The sequence below is a fragment of the Pongo abelii genome, chromosome 22, assembly GCF_028885655.2.
Source record: "Pongo abelii isolate AG06213 chromosome 22, NHGRI_mPonAbe1-v2.0_pri, whole genome shotgun sequence".
Classification (NCBI taxonomy): Eukaryota; Metazoa; Chordata; class Mammalia; order Primates; family Hominidae; genus Pongo; species Pongo abelii.
In genome coordinates, this window is record NC_072007.2 from 39,139,843 (window position 1) to 39,156,685 (window position 16,843).

At 35.5% G+C, this 16,843-nt stretch overlaps 1 protein-coding gene across 1 annotated transcript in view; it reads right to left on the reverse strand.

The window, feature by feature from the left end:
* Positions 1 to 16,843, reverse strand: part of LTN1 (listerin E3 ubiquitin protein ligase 1) — a 64,525-nt gene that overhangs the window by 11,360 nt on the left and 36,322 nt on the right. Inside the window, exons 17-25 of the mRNA XM_002830588.5 lie at positions 13,693 to 13,852; positions 12,638 to 12,742; positions 7,967 to 8,109; positions 6,649 to 6,784; positions 6,304 to 6,448; positions 4,892 to 5,105; positions 4,189 to 4,426; positions 3,780 to 3,854; positions 1,735 to 1,921 (exon numbers count right to left, since the gene is read on the reverse strand). Coding sequence (XP_002830634.4) covers positions 1,735 to 1,921; positions 3,780 to 3,854; positions 4,189 to 4,426; positions 4,892 to 5,105; positions 6,304 to 6,448; positions 6,649 to 6,784; positions 7,967 to 8,109; positions 12,638 to 12,742; positions 13,693 to 13,852 — 1,403 coding nt within the window. The remainder of the gene's footprint in view (positions 1 to 1,734; positions 1,922 to 3,779; positions 3,855 to 4,188; positions 4,427 to 4,891; positions 5,106 to 6,303; positions 6,449 to 6,648; positions 6,785 to 7,966; positions 8,110 to 12,637; positions 12,743 to 13,692; positions 13,853 to 16,843) is intronic.

Genomic DNA, 16,843 nt, shown 5'->3' on the forward strand with positions numbered 1-16,843 from the left:
TTTTTGAGAAAAAAGTTAACCCATGATTTAGGAACATTTAAAGTTTTCCGAAGAAAAATTCTGTTTATTTCAGGATTCATCTAATTAGTATTACTTAGTGGGTTATTCTGGTTTATCTGCCCACAGCTCAGTTCAAGTTTCAGACTCAATAATAATAAATGCTGCCGTATAATTTTTCACCCTAACCCAATCCCAGCTTAATGAAAAAGGTGATGCATGGCCATTTTCCTAATTTCTGAACATAAAATGAGAACAAAATTCTTATACACAAATGCCTCAATCTGCTGCTATTTTTTAATGATCAACAATATTTTAAGAAATTGATGTAAAAGCCAAATAAGGAGCTCTTGAAATATATCATCAGCAAATAAAACTAGCTTAAGTCACAAAAAGAAGTGACAGGCCTAAAGAGAAAACTAATCTATTTAACAACTAGATCAATGCTGCTTCTGTGATTTGACTTTTCCCCATAGATATAAAATGCAAAGATGCAAAAACTGATATCTTTGTACCAGGGTATAGGTTATGAGCAACAACATAAATTATAATTTAAAAATTCCAAAAAGTCACATTGGAAATGAATGCCATGAATACTTAATCACACTAAGTGATAAACTAAATCTTTTTGTACTGACCTGTCAAAAGAAGGCACATATTTTACTAGGTTAATTCAATCAAAGATTGACAGAGATTTGGATCTTCCTTGTTCTTTTTGAGACAGGGTCTGGCTCTGTCGCCCAGCCTTGAGTGCAGTGGCATGATCTCAGCTCACTGCAACCTCCACTTCCCCAGCTCAAACTATCCACAAGTGGGGATCCTTCTAAAAGAAAAACTAGAGAGATCTTTCCAGTTTCTTCTTGGACAAGGTCTTACTTCCTAAACATGAGACAACAGAGACATCTAGTGGCTCCTAGAATAATTTGGACAAAATATTTCAGATTTTTCACCACTTAGGTAACAGTTTGAATTATTACATAGGTAATGTTTCACAGATCTCTCTCCAAACAGTGATTTTCAAGTGAGGTAAATTTCCGATGATGTATTAAGTTAAATCTCCACAACAGAGTGAAAAATTGACTCCCTCCCAAAAAAAACAAAAAACACAAGATCCAATTATTTTGAAATCATTACTATGATAGTACAAAATTAAATTATATAAACATTATTTCCTAAAATAAAAGAACCTGGTGACTACATTCAGTTAGAAAAAAGTTGATCTGGCCACCTATCAGAGTAATTACTTTTGCTTGGAGGGTAAGGTATAAGGGACAGGAGTAAACTTATTAAGCAGATTGAAGTTAGCTGGATAAAATGAGATTAGGCTGGGGGCAGTGGCTCATGCCTGTAATCCCAGCATTTTGGGAGGCCAAGGTGGGTGGATCGCTTGAGCTCAGGAGTTTGAGACCAGTCTGGGCAACACGGTGAAACCCCATCTCTACAAAAATATAAAAATTAGCCAGGCATGGTGGCTTGCACCTGTAGTCCCAGGTACTTAGTGAGAAGATCGCTTGAGCATAGGAGGCAGAGGTTGCAGTGAGCCGAGATTGTGCCACTGCATTCCAGCACAGGCAACAGAGTGAGACCCTGTCTCAAATAAATAAAATAAAATAAATTTTAAAAGATGAGATTAAAACATAAGGATTTCCCTTTTATTAAACTGAAAGGAAGGTATTTAGAACAGTATCAGAAGCATATTAGGACTGAACTATGGAAAGTTGTCACATATTTATTTACCTGTGATGACGCAGCTTTGAAGAAAGTTAGTATTAATTTCCAAGTGAGAAGGTATCCCAGAACATAACAGAAGTCTTCACTCAGTGGTTTAATAGTAACTATCTGTCCAACAGGAATACACCCCAAAACATTTTCTAGTAAGTCCTCTTGAGTGCTAAGAAGAGACATCAGTGGTGCTGGTGGTGACCTAAGAATCAATGATTAAACACCACAAGTTTTTTTTATAATTCATTCCTTAACAAATTGACAGTACTTGTAAACGTCAAGCATTTTAGAAAAATTTCTCTGTTTTCCAAAAAACGTTTTAAAAATTCCCCTCTATTGAGCCAATTTTAACTCCTAATCTCACATAACAGTAAAATAAAAAAGACATAGCACTTGAAGGAAAGACATTTTTAGAAAACGTCTCTTTCAATTTTCTGTTTTATAAGTGAAAAAAAATCACACACCCAGAAAAGCCAAATGATGAGTCCAAAGTCTTTCAGTTAGTAGGGGAAACTGTTAGGGATTCTAAATCCCACCAGGCCTTTTATCATCTTATAAAAGATAAAGTGAAGATTAAGACTTCGAACTTTGTCACTTCATTCTAGTTTCTATTTTATTGCATATTATCTACTTAGTACTATTAAGAAATATCACAATGATACTATTAATCAGATAAACACAGAAAATAATTATGTGCCTGTTTAAAAAATCATATTGTATCTTTTTAGGAAAATAAATGTACCATTCAGATTAATTCACAACAATGTAAGTTAATTTTCTTCTTTATTGAACTACTCTACTCATTTATACTTTCAGGGGAACCTATGAGATTCTCAAAAAGTAAAATACTTAACTCTCTTCTCCATGATACTCTAGCCTGGTTCTCTCCTTTTACTTCTGTAATGGTTCTTCCCTTGTGGCTTCCTTCTCCCAGCCCACAAGCACAGGCCCTCTCCTAACTTCTGCTCTTAGGTCTTTTCCTTCAACACCTCCATCTCATGTACCCAGCCTTCTATATTCCATACTGATAGTCACTAGATCTTATAAAATACCAGCTCCAAAATCTCTCCACTTTTCACATTGCCCTCCATGCATTGTCATTTAACTTCTGCAATCACCTCCACCTCTGCTTGCTTCTTACAATTCATGTTTCACACTAGTGTCAGAATCAGCTGGTGGCGCCCTATCTCCTACCAAGTAATGACTGAATCCCCCCAAAAAAGTCATGTTTAAGGCCATTCATTATAGGCCAGGAAGCATTCTGGCCTATAGCATTCTAGCCTATTTCTCTCTCAGAAATGAGAGAGAGAAATTCCTGCCCTCACAGAACTTACATTCTAGTAAAGAAAGATATTATCAATAAAACTATACATTAAGTGGTAACTACTCAATATTCTCCAAGCATATCCTCATATTCATGACTCAGTGCCTTTGTACATATGTTCTCTTAACTTACATTGTCTTTCCTGTCCTGCAGAAATGCTACCTAACCTTAAAGGTCCAGTTTAAATGCCTCTTCCTCAAAAGAAAGTCTTCCCTTCCTGATGTACATTAATTGTGCCCTCATAACATGCTATCTTATATAGGCCTAACTGACCTTTAAAAAAAAGTTATCTATCCTTTTTCTTAGCACTTATCATATACTATATTTTCTATAATGCTACAGTATCATCTGTATCAGATAAATTCCTTAAGAAAAAGAAAGTGCTCACTAAACACTGCATACTCCCCTCAGCATTTAATTAATACTCTGCACAAAGTGGACGCTCAATAAATATTTGAACCGATACACTCTTTCCACAGCCACCATATGGCCAAAGACAGTTTTACTGAACAGTAGCAAACGGAAAATGTGATTTAAGAACAATTAAGAGAGAGAGACAATCTTTTGGGTGAAATCTATATTTCATTTATATCTTATAGACAACTAAAAAGATCTATCTGTAGAATGAATATAACTCTAATTCATAGCTTCTGTGCTGCTTCAGTCCTCTAAAGACATTATAAGTGAGATGGATTATAAGAATTTAATAAAACAAATTATTTAAAAAAAACCTTACAGGGCTGGCTCTTCTTCTTCATCTCCATATGACTTTAGATTATCCTGATCATATTGTGGTAATTCAGGCATCAATCTAGAAATTAGAACATTATTTTTAAATATGTGATATTAAACTGTTTATTAAGTCATGCTCAAGAGCAGAAAGACCAATACTTATTTTATAATGAGTAAATGTTTTAATGAGTTTTCTCTAAAATAACTACTATAGCCAGGACTATTGAAATATAAATTGTGTATAGAGAACAATAACCTAAAAGATGGAGGCAACTTAGGGTCCCTATAAGTGAAGCAGTCAGATCTCCTTCTTTTAAAAATTTTACTTTTTTAAATAATTAAAAGTAAAAACTAAGCATATATTCTATTTTTTTAGACCACTGTAATATTGATTCAATTGGATGAATTCTTACTTGTATAGCATATGATAAACAGCAATTTGCACAGGCCTAGCTCTGAAGAGGAGTAATGGGGCCAATGTATTTAACAAAGTCTGGAGATATTCTGGTAAGTTTGTTTTTTGGTCAGCAACTAATCTTGCAGGAAGTTTGTGACTCAAGAGCTGTTCCTTTGAGATATAAGTTAATGTTTCACACATGGGTTTCAGCATTGCATTCTGAAAGGATGTTTCAGACACATCTTTGTTTTCTCCTAATGACAAAAAGGAAAGAAACATGCACGTCTCAAAAGTAAGTTAGTATAGCTTAAATGATTCACAATCAAATGTCATTTAAGAAAATGAAATAAAAACTAGACATAAACAATAAAGCAGTCTTAACTAGAAACATGAACTGAATATATATTCCAGTTAATCTCAACTGTTTTAATGATTTTTATCTGATCCTTATCTAAAAAGAAAGCAAATGTTTAATAACTCATGTTATCTGAATTATTATTATTTTAATTTGCAACAGTCATTGGATACCTTGCCATTTTTCAATTTTTGTCTGTAAAGTAAAGCATAGATGATGCTTCTGAGAAGCCAAGCTTTCTCTTCTGGCTTTTTCTTTTACTATTTAGTATTATTTGATTTAAACATCAAAATTTTTGGTTTTGAATTTTTCAGTAAGTCATTTCCAATGAATCAATCTCATTATTATTCCCTTTTTCACTTGCCTGTAATAGTCACCAAAATAGGTAAAAGCAAACTGTGGATGCCTTGGGAAAAAAATTCTTTCCATTCACTGATTAGATTTACAGGAAGATTGCCAATGGTATCCAGAGTTGTGGAATCAAAGAAAGCACTGAGGTCACAGGCCAAATCACAGCTGACACAGGCAAACAGCTGCACAAGTGGAATAGAATACAATGCCTGATTCTCACTTGTTGTCTGAAAAAACAACAAAAATGAAATAGGTAAACAGACTTCTACCAGAACACTACAAATAAAGCCAATATAAAGAAAAGCCCCTCTTTCATTTCTTTGAATTTTACAACGAAAAGCAGTTGAAGTGTGTAGTCTCAGGAGAAACATAAAAATTTTACATCAAAATAACTTTTTTCTTCAAAATCAAATACCATGAATTAGAATCATTAATAAACAATTTATTCTTAAATACCCTTTTTAATTTCTAACCTATGGAAGAAAACACTAAGTCAGACACATTAAATACACATTTATAATCTTCTCAGTAGCCCTACAAGTTGTAAGTTATTATTTTAAAATAAGAAAATCAGCCAGGCACAGTGGCTCATGCCTGTAATCCCAACACTTTGGGAGGCTGAGGCAAGTGGATCACACGAGGGCAGGAGTTTAAGACCAGCCTGGCCAAAATGGTGAAACCGTATCTCTACCAAAAATATAAAAATTAGTCGGGCATGCTGGTGGGCATCTGTAATCCTGCTACTTGGGAGGCTGAGGCACAAGAATTGCTTGAACTCAGAAGGCGGAGGTTGCAGTGAGCCAAGATCGCACCACTGCACTCCAGCCTAAGCAACAGAGCGAGACTCTATCTCAAATTAAAAAAAAAAAAAGAAAACTGAGTCTCAAATAGTTTAAGTTTAAAACTCTAAGTCACATAGCTAATAGCAAGCAAAGCAGAGATTCAGACCAATTCAACCCTGACTGACTCGCTGCCTTGGAGCCCACAAGTAATATACCTCTGGTTGCTTTGGGTCATAAAATTACACTAATTCCCTCTGAATCTGCTACTATTTAATGCATTACTCTCACAATATTCACACAGTATGTGTTAGAAATAATCTAATTATAACCAAAAAAGACCAAAATAATTGTCATTAACATAAAACCTGAAAGGGCTGTGCTGCAAATATTATAATAAGCTAATGGAGAAAGCATTTTAATAACGGGAGATTTGGTCACTGAATGATGCTGGTAGTCATTAAAAATCTATCACTTTACTATTCTGTCAAATAGTAGCTGGTAAGAACAACATCTATAAAGTGTTTTAAATTATACAAAGGAACCAATTACAATCATCACTTAAAGAATGAGATTAGTAAATAGTTCTGATGCAAAAGTATGTACAAAGACCCACAAGAGGTGATGACATATCGGGTTAATTTACCTCCAACCAAGCCAACATGGAGCACATGATGAAGTCCCACTCACTCTCTGCCAAAGGGGATGAGCAATATTTCAGAAATAGGGAAAGAAATCGGATTATTTCTATATTTACACCCAGTACCTCTGGACTTGCTTCTGATAGATTACTGTGATAAAGATAAAAACAAATGACAATAAAAGAATAATTATATTGACATTCAATTAGAAAATATGCTACTTTAAATCTTACATATTTATAACTGACTTAAATGTCTACCATAATTACTCTACAAAATTGTGACACAGATACGTAATCTTTGTCTGAATTGTATACTGAAAGAAAAATGTAGTATAAAGTATCACCTACCAACTGAAAAGAAAAATATCTTCATGCTCTTTCTTCCAGGATATTATGATTTTTAATATTCCATGTAATAGCTCTCCATCATCTATACTTTTGGTTTGCAGACAAGAATTGAAAATGGCAAGATGTCCAAAACCTCCTAAAGTAAAATTCAAAATGAAAATTAAAAATTTTTAAGAACTATATCGCTACTATTAAAAAAAAAAAGTCCACTTTGAGAAGTAAAAAACTTTCTTGAGAAGTGTTCAGGTTAAGAACTCTAAAAATGACTTTTATGTAAGAGTCAACAAATGAGCTTATAAGCTCCAAAGGGCAGAGACCCTGTCTCCATACCCAGCACCTAGCACACAATAGAGAATTTGGGGGAGGGGAAAGAGTGAATGATACTGTAATTTAAACTGACTTATGCTGTTTTTGTTTTGGTTTCTTAAGTGCAGGACATATTCAGCAAACTCGTCATTCAAATAAAAAAAAGAAACCTACAGCTACAGAGTAGCTGGAAACAGCAAATGGAAAATAGAACATACTGTTTCATAATTTATACATTCATTCACTCAATAGCAGCTATTATATGTGGTAAACTCTGATGTGGACCCACTCTTTAGAATCTCTACCATTCCTCAAAATCCATCCACTGGTGTATCTTAACACCCTCTGTCCCCAACCTTCTATCTTACATACCAGCCAAAATGAACAATCTGTACCCTTGTATGTTTTTGTGTACCTGGAATGCCCTTCCCCAACTATGTCCATATGGAAAACTATTTATCCTTCAACACCCAGTAGAAATATTTCTCTTTGTGAAATTGCCACTAACACCCTCAAAGCAGAGTGGAAACTCCTTCCTTTCTGCCACTTCTATACATAGTACATCTTTTTGCTACATCGGTTATCACATGATACAACTTTATGTTTGTCTTCTCTACAACAGGAACTACCATGTAGCAGGTGCTCATAAATGTTTATTCAATTAACAAACAAATGAAAAGTGCAGTGTTTTAAATACAACAGATGCTATTTTTGCCTTTATATGTTCAATCATTGATTGGCTAGGGAGAAATGAGGCACAGCTTTAAAAAGCTATAGATAGAAAAGAAATGCTTAGAAGGTATTTCTGGGTGTAAGTCTTCCCTTAAGGCCCAGCATTTTTGTACTGTAAAATGGTAACAGCCACTGTCTAACGACACTCATCCATATAATCTCAGAACAAATCAGCTGTAATTCAATTTACCTCTGCTAGATATGGTCTTATATATTAGAAACAGTTCTTCATCTCAAGCAATAATTAAATTAATGAAATATTTATTATCAAGCAACTAACCATTAGTGCTGCAAAGATCTTTCTTAGTCCAGCCCAAAAGAGCAGGTATACATTGAGCACTAAATTCTTTCTTTTCTTCTTTTGACAAAAATGGACATAGACTTTGAATGGTATGCAAATTGCCTTCAGTTAGTGGGAAAAAACTGTTTAAAGAAAAAAAACACAAGTTAGATTTCTTCCAAACATACAGTTATTTTATATATTTCTTTTATTTGGACTATTGAAAAAGATAGATGAATAATTCTATCACATATAATTACATAAAAAGAAACTATGATAGATTTAACAAGTGCTGACTTGATGAAATTGGTTTTTTTTTTTTTGCTCCTTTTCTCTTTTCTGCATAAATTTTTAAAATAAGCATATATAACTTTTCCCCATATATGATTTTTTAAAATTATACTAGCCACATGACATTATGTTCTCTTTTAAAAAAAAAGAGTCAATTGCCGGGCACGGTGGCTAATGCCTGTAATCCCAACATTTTGGGAGGCTGAGGAGGGCGGATCATGAGGTCAGGTGTTTGAGACCAGCCTGGCGAACATAGTGATACCCCATCTCTACTAAATATACAAAAAATCAGCCGGGTGTGGTGGCAGGCGCCTGTAATCCCAGCTACTCAGGAGGCTGAGGCAGGAGAATCGCTTGCACCTGGGAGGCGGAGGTTGCAGTGAGCTGAGATCGCGCCACTGCACTCCAGCCCTGGCGATAGCGCAAGACTCTGTCTCAAAAAAAAAAAAAAAAGAGTCAATTGATTCAACTTAAATAAATAGTACCAGTTGTGTGTCCTTTCTTTTTTTTTTTTGAGACGGAGTTTCACTCTCGTTGCCCAGGCTGGCGTGCAATGCACGATCTCAGCTCATTGCAACCTCTGCCTCCCAGGTACAAGTGATTCTCCTGTCTCAGCCTCCCAAGTAGCTCGGATTACAGGCATGCACCACCACATCCGGCTAACTTTTTTTTTGTATTTAGTGGAGATGGGGTTTCACCATGTTAGTCAGGCTGGTCGTGAACTCCTGACCTCAGGTGATCCACCCGCCTTGGCCTCCCAAAGTGCTGTGATTACAGGCCTGTGTGTCCTTTCTTTGAACTGATATTCGTATTTACGCATATATATATAGTTGGGTTTTATTCACATAAAAAGGATGACACTAAACATACTGTTCTATCATTTACCACTTACATATACTTTCTGTCAGAACATATAAATTATTCTGTTTTAAAGCTACATAACAAAAATGAACAAAATCTACCTAAAACTCCATACTATGGATGTATCATTGTTTAACTATTTCCCTATCAGTGAACATTTAGGTTTCTTCCCCACCCCTAAATTTTTGCCCTCACACATAATGCTGCAATAAATATCCTTAAGAAGATATTATTCTGTGTATGTATAAATACCTCTTTAGGCTAAATTCCTAGAAGTGGAATTGAAAGCTCAAAGGATTTGAATGTATTATATGTTGGTGATTTCAAATTGCTTCTGAAAACGCATAATCAATTTACATGTTCACCAAATATGCACAGGTGTGACTGTTTAGCTGCACACTTAATGAATCTTTTTGATTCTTGGCAATATAGTGGATAAAACCATTGCTCTTAATTTGTACTTCTGTCATTATTAGTAAGGCAAATCCTTTCATATTTCACATTTCAGTATTGAGCTACCTTTGACCATTTCATCTATGAATTGCCTCTTTAAGTCTTTGATAAATTTTTCAATTTGGAGGGTTTTACTGATTTATATAAACTATCTACATATTACAGATATTTTTTGTTGATTTGCAAATGTCATCTCCCATTTTGTCATTTGTCCCTGTAATCTTCATATTTTGTCACAGTTTTCATCTTTCAGAAATACGATATAAAAAATCTTAACTGTCATAAAATACACATAAAATTTATGTATTAGCCATTTTTAAGTGTAGAGTTCTGCAGTGTTAAGTACATTCAAAATATTGTGCAGCTAATCTCCAGAACTCTTCATTCTGCAAAACTGAAACTCTACCCACTAACACGAATGCTCCATTCCTCTCTCACCCTCGGCCCCTGGCAATCACCTTCTACTTTCTATCCCTATGAATCTGACTACTCTATATATAGAGTATCTGCCTTTTTGTAACTGGCTTATTTCACTCAGCATAATGTCCTCAAGGTTCATACAGACTGTAGCATGTCAGAATTTGTTTCCCTTTTAAGGCTGAATAATATTCCATTATATGGTTATACCACACTTTTATTTATCCATTTATCCACTGATGGGCACTTAGGTTGCAAGAAGTTTTCATTTTTACAGAATCAAATATATATATATTTACATAAAATGTAAAGGAGAAGGTCTCAGTATTTTTCTTCCAAACACACGACCAATTTTCCTATCATTATTATTTACTCACCACACTGATTTGAAATGCCACCTATATTAAAAACTAAATTCACATATATGTGAGGATAGGTTTCTGGACTGTATCCACTGATTGGTCTACTCTTCAATTTCATACTGCTTAATTACTATAATTCAATAATATATTTTATACTTGGCATGCAGTCTCTTACATTTTTTTCAAAAATTTCTTATTTTTGAGAACTTTTTCCTTCAAATGTATACTATGTTCAGAACAGTTTACTAAGTTTTTCAAAAACTGCTGAAATTTTGAGATTGCACTGAAATTATAGACTGACACAACCATTTTGACAATTTATCTTCCCACCTTCTTTTGTGATCTTTATTCAAGTTTTATAATTGTAATTTTTTGTTAAATTTATTTCTAAGTATTTATAGTTTTTGTTGTCATTGTGAATGGAATCTTCTTTTTCTCCCATACCATTTTTTAAATTGATTGCTATGGGTGAATAAGAAAGCTATTCATTTTTGTGTGGTAAGTATACATCCATCTCCTTAGTAATTAGTTCCAACAGTTCTTTAGCTAATTCCATATTCCTTTTCTAATCAGAAAAAAAACGTTAATTATGCTAAAAAAGCTAATGTCAAAAAGTTACATACAGTATGATTCCATTTATATAATATTGTTTTTTGTCTTGTTTTGAGACTGGGTCTCATTCTGTTGCCCAGGCTGGAGTGCAGTGGCGTGATCTCTGCTCTCTGCAACCTCCACCTCCTGAGCTCAAGTGATCCTCCCACCTCAGCCTCCTGAGTAGCTGCAACTACAGGTGCATACCACCACACCTAGCTAATTTTTGTATTTTTTGTAGAGATGTTTTGCCATGTTGCCCAGGCTGGTCTCGAACTCCCGGGCTCAAGCTGTCCTCTCACTTCAGCCTTCCAAAGTGCTGGGATTACAGGCATAAGCCTCCACACCCGGCAAATTCCATCTATAAAATATTCTTAAATGACGTAATTACAAAGAGAGAGAACAGATTAGTGGTTGCTAGAGATTAGGACAATGGGAAGCGGGGTGGCTGAGGCTATGTATGGATAACACAAGGGATCCTGATAAGGAAACTGTTCTGGACTTGACTGTGGTGGTGGCCACAGATGTGAGCTACATAGAACACACACACACTCTATCTCACACACACAAACATACACAAACATGTGCATGTAAACTAAGTCAGCTGACTGTATCAATGCCTTTTCCTTGGTTGTAATACTATGCTAAAATTATGCAAAACAGTACCACTGGGTAGATGTATGATTTTTATTCTTTGTATTACTTCTTACACATTCATGTGAATCTACAATTACCTCAAAATAAAAAGTTTTTTAAAACTTTTAAGATAAAAAACGGCCAAAATTTAATTTAGAATTCTACTATGCCAGAATATGTATCTATCATTTCAGAATTCTTCTTGGTAAATCAGTAAATTCAAAATGCCTCTTGGTAAATCTCAGCTAAGTAATTTGAATGCTGAGCTTCACCAGCACACCCAAACCCACAATCTACTTCTTTGTCTTAAGAACAGAACACATTTGTTACATTTCTAGAACATATTTCAATAGGATGATGTTATTTAAGAGAAGAGTAACTTTCCCTATCACTTCCATATAGCAAATAAAGTGATGGAAAAAGAGTATTAGAAAAGGGCAAAAGAAAAGATTTCTATCAGAAAGATTTCTGGGGAAAAGAAAACAAGTTCATGAAATGCTGTTGGCTTAAAAAAAAAAAAAAAGTACAGTATAAAATTCTACAACAAAAGGCTATAGAGTTAAAACTACTTACTTTAAAAAAAAGGTGTCGGCCAGACATGGTGGCTCACACCTGTAATTCCAGGCCTTTGGGAGGCTGAGGCAGCAGGACTGCTTGAGCCCAGGAATTGAAGACCAGCCTGGGCAACATGGCAAGACACCATCCCTACAAAATTAAAAAATTAGCCAGGTGTGGTAGTGCACACCTGTGGTCCCAGTTACTCAGGAGGGTGTGGTGGGAGGATCACTTGACCACAGGAGGTTGAGGCTACAGTGAGCCATGTTCGCACCACTGAACTCCAGCCTGGGCAACAGAGTGAGACCCTGTCTCAAAATAAATAAATAAATAAATTCAAAGGTATGTCCCTAACCTAAAACAATTTAATTTGCCTTGAAGTCTTTAATTTCTTCATTTCCTAAACCTGTTTTCTTGATTCATTAGAAATTATTCATGAATTAGGGGTTGCCAAGGTGACCAATTACAGTAAATTACAAAGTAAAAACATTTTAAATAAGAATACCTTTCTTTTCTCTTATAATGTGGTTTTACTTCATCAGATGAAATGCTTCGGGAAAGGATCAACTTAGCAACAATAAGAGACCACAGTGTGCCATGTTCTCTGGACCTGAAAAAGGAAAGAAAAAAATTATATTCCATTTTGAAAGTGTACTGAATAAAATGTTTAAACACTGGCTAGCTGGATTCCTTTTACAGAATTAAATAAAGCACCTTGTGATGGCATCAATTCACCTAAGACTTTGCACCCAAGCAACTGCCAGTAATTATCCAAAGAACTGAGAGTTTAGGCTTTCAGCACTCCTTCACAGCTGGTATTGAGCTCTCATCCCTAGGCAACTCCACAGTCTCTTCAGTCCCAATAGGGGAAATGATCTTAGAGATTAGGCTTGAAGACCAGAGGCTGTAGCTGGGAAAAAGACATCTCCCAGAGGACACCTAGGCAGGCTTAAGTTGATCAAAGAGGTTCTTTGGTTCTGAGGAAAGTTGTGAGTGTCAACTAAGTAGAATGGGATTGAAAAGGAAGCCTGGGTCCTCTGATACAGCAAAGCATACTCAAAATACTATCGGCAAGTGATAAACTCTTAAAGAGAAAACAGTTCAATACGGTAATTTCAAAAAGCTAAACATCTTACTACTACAACCTCTACAAGGACTGTTTTCATACCTGCCTTCCTAATCTAGGGAAGAGGGCTTTGTGGTCATAACATTAAGACATACCTATAACAACGTGTAAGATAAAGGATGAATCTGAGAGCACTGGGAGGATGAGTCACAGATAAATCAAAACAACCTCTACAAGCTTCTACTTCTTTTTCGTCATCTGACCCCTGTATGTATTTACGGATTTAATAAGACAGGCAGAATACAAATATCTTCCCCTGAGAAGGTTAAATCAAGTATTTAGAATTCATAAACTATTTATTATTAAGAATAGGAATTATTTAGATCAATCCTGTCTGAAACATTAGCATGAAGTAGGGTTACCTCTTACAGAAGGCAAAGCCATAAAGAAGTAGCATCGTCATTTTAAAAACAGAAATTGAAAGAGATTCTTACCTATTAAATAACAGCTGCAAAAGGCCCGACGTATTACCAAGTACACGTAAGTTATCATACGTAATATTCATTTTTTGAAGCATTTCACAAAATCCAGTTAGAAAAATAGGTGGGTTATCTAATTCTTCACACCACTGCAGTGAATAAAGCAGTTCTGCAACTAAAAGAAGAGACAGCACTAAATTATCAAAAGTATTTTGTGAACAAACCCTTCAATTATTTTCACTTCTCCACCTTGTTTTCTAACACTGTTGTGCCCACTCATCTCAAAACACCTATGAACTGATTTTTCAAATCTGCTTTGAGATGTTCAAGGATAATGAAAACTGAGAATATTTGTCTGATACAAAATACCACCCTTTTCCCAAATTTTACTTGGTCTCTTTTCTGATTAGTTAAGAATGTGACAAGAACCTAAGTTACTAGAGATACTGAAAGAATCTTCCTACCATTTTGGCACTATTGGTAAAAAGTTCCAGACAGGAAAAACAACTAAGGGACCCAAGACCTGAGGTGAGAAGGTCATGGCAAATGGGAGAAATGGGAGACAGTATGATACAGTAAAAGAACATGAGGCCTCAATTACAGATTGGGGTGGATTCAAATCTGCATCTCTCTCTCAAGCTATATAAATAGTTATCAATTAGGATACTACAAACTACCTCACAGGACTGCTGTGATAATTAAATGGCCAAGTATCTATCATGAAGCCTGGCATATCATAGGTTTCTAATACACAGTCACAACTCCCTTTTATAAAGCCATGTATAGATTTTGGAGTCAGAAGCATTGCGACCTGGTTCAAAATCTAATCCTACACTTACCAGCTAAGCAGCTCTAATCAAGTCATGGTAACAAAAACAACAATAATATCTGACTAATGAGCTCGGAAAAATTAAAGAAATAATATTGCCAGTTTGTAATTAGTAACACAAAAAATTATTACTCTACTTACTAGTTTTGGATTTGCACAGATTCACTCTGTGAGCAATGTTAAACTACAGGCTTATTTCCTTTCCCTTAACTAAATGTGAAGGTGGCTGCCCAAAAGAGGTGTTTCAACTTTCTTCCACAGAGCATATATTCCCCCTTCTAGTAACTGTGTTACAGTTGAGGGCTTACAAACAAGACTGATACAGGGTTTCTGCAAATTCTCTACCTTTAATACCATCTTGTAAAAGTCACTCCACCACCTATAATTCTAAACCATTTGTTGAAACAGGGAAATCTGCTGAGGCCCTAAGTCCTCTTAGGGTTCAACATTTGAACGTCCACTTGCCAGAAAAAAAATTAGAGCCCGATGAAATACAAAAGTATTCAAAACCATTGGAATCAAAACAGCATGGTATTTGTATAAAAGCAGACACACACAGATCAATGGAACAGAACTAGAGAACCCAGAAATAAATCCACATATTTGCAGCCAACTGACAAAGTCTTCAACAAAAATGCCAAGAACATATATTGGGGAAAGGACATCCTCTTCAAGAAATTGTGCTAGGAAAACTCAATATTCATATGTAGAAAAGTGAAAATAGACCTCTATCTCTCACCATCTAAAAAGATCAACTCAAAATGGATTAGAGACTTAAACATAAGAACTGAAACTATATAAAACAACTAGAAAGCATCGAGGAATGCTATAGGACATTGGTCTAGGCAAATATTTTTATGGCTAAGACTTCAAAAGCGAAGGCAACAAAAACAGGCAAATAGGACTATATTAAACTAAAAGCTTTCTGCACAGCAAAAGAAACAATCAACAAAGTGAAGAGACAATCTGTAGAATGGGAGAAAATATCTGCAAACTATTTATCCAACAAGGGGCTAAAATAAGGAATATATAAGGAACTCAACTCAACGGCAAGAAAGGAAAAAAAAAATCCCATGCTCAATATTAGTAATCATCAGGGAAATGTAAATCAAAACCCCAATTAGAATGCCTCTTGTCAAAAAGGTAAGAAATAAGCTGGGCATGGTGGCACTGCCTGTAATCGCAGCACTTTGGGAGGCTGAGGCAAGAGGATTGCTTGAGCCCAGGATAAAGACCAGTCTGGGCAACATAGTAACACCCCATCTCTAAAAAAAAAAAGACAAAAAATAACAAATGCTGGCAAGAATGCAGAGAAACAGGAACTTATATACTGTTGGTAGAAATGCAAATTAGTAAAGCCATTTTGGAAAACGATATGGAAGTGTTTCAAAAAACTAAAAATAGAACTATCACACAATCCAGCAATCCCATTGAGTATTTAGAAAATCAGTATATCAAAGGTATATCTGCACCCCCATATTTGCTGCAGCACTATTCACAATAGCTGAGATATGAAATCAACCTAAGTGTCCATCAATGAATGAATGGATACATAAAATGCGGTACATATGCACAATGGAATACTATTCAGCCATTAAAAAAAGAATGAGGCCGGGCACGGTAGCTCACTTCTATAATCCCAGCACTTTGGGAGGCTGAGACGGGCGGATCATGAGGTCAGGAGTTTAAGACCAGCCTGACCAACATAGTGAAACCCCATGTCTACTAAAAATACAAAAATTAGCCGGGCATGGTGGCGTGCGCCTGTAGTCCCATCTACTCGGGAGGTTGAGGCAGGAGAATCACTTGAACCTGGGAAGCAGAGGTTGTGGTGAGCTGAGATCACGCCACAGCACTCCAGCCTGGGCAACAGAGCAAGACTCTGTCTCAAAAAAAAAAAAAAAAAAAGAATGAAATACTGTCATTTGCAGCAACATGGATGAAACTGGACATCATCATGCTAAATGAAATAAACCATGCACGGAAAGACAAACATCACATGTTCTAATTTGTATATGGGAGCTAAAAAAGTGGATCTCATGAAGATAGAGTAGTAAAGTAGACTGATGGTTACCCTGAGAAGGGTCAGGGAGAGCAGGGGATGAAGAGAGGTCGGTGAATGGGTACCAAAATACAGTTAGAGAGAAGATATAAGACCTAGTATTCAATAACACGGTAGGATGACCATAGTTAACAATGATTTATATTTCAAAATAACTAGAAGATTTGAAATGTTCTCAACACAAAGAAATGATAAATGTTTGAGGTGATGGATATCCTACTTAGCCTGATTTGATCACTACACATTCTATGTATATATCAAAATATCACATGTAC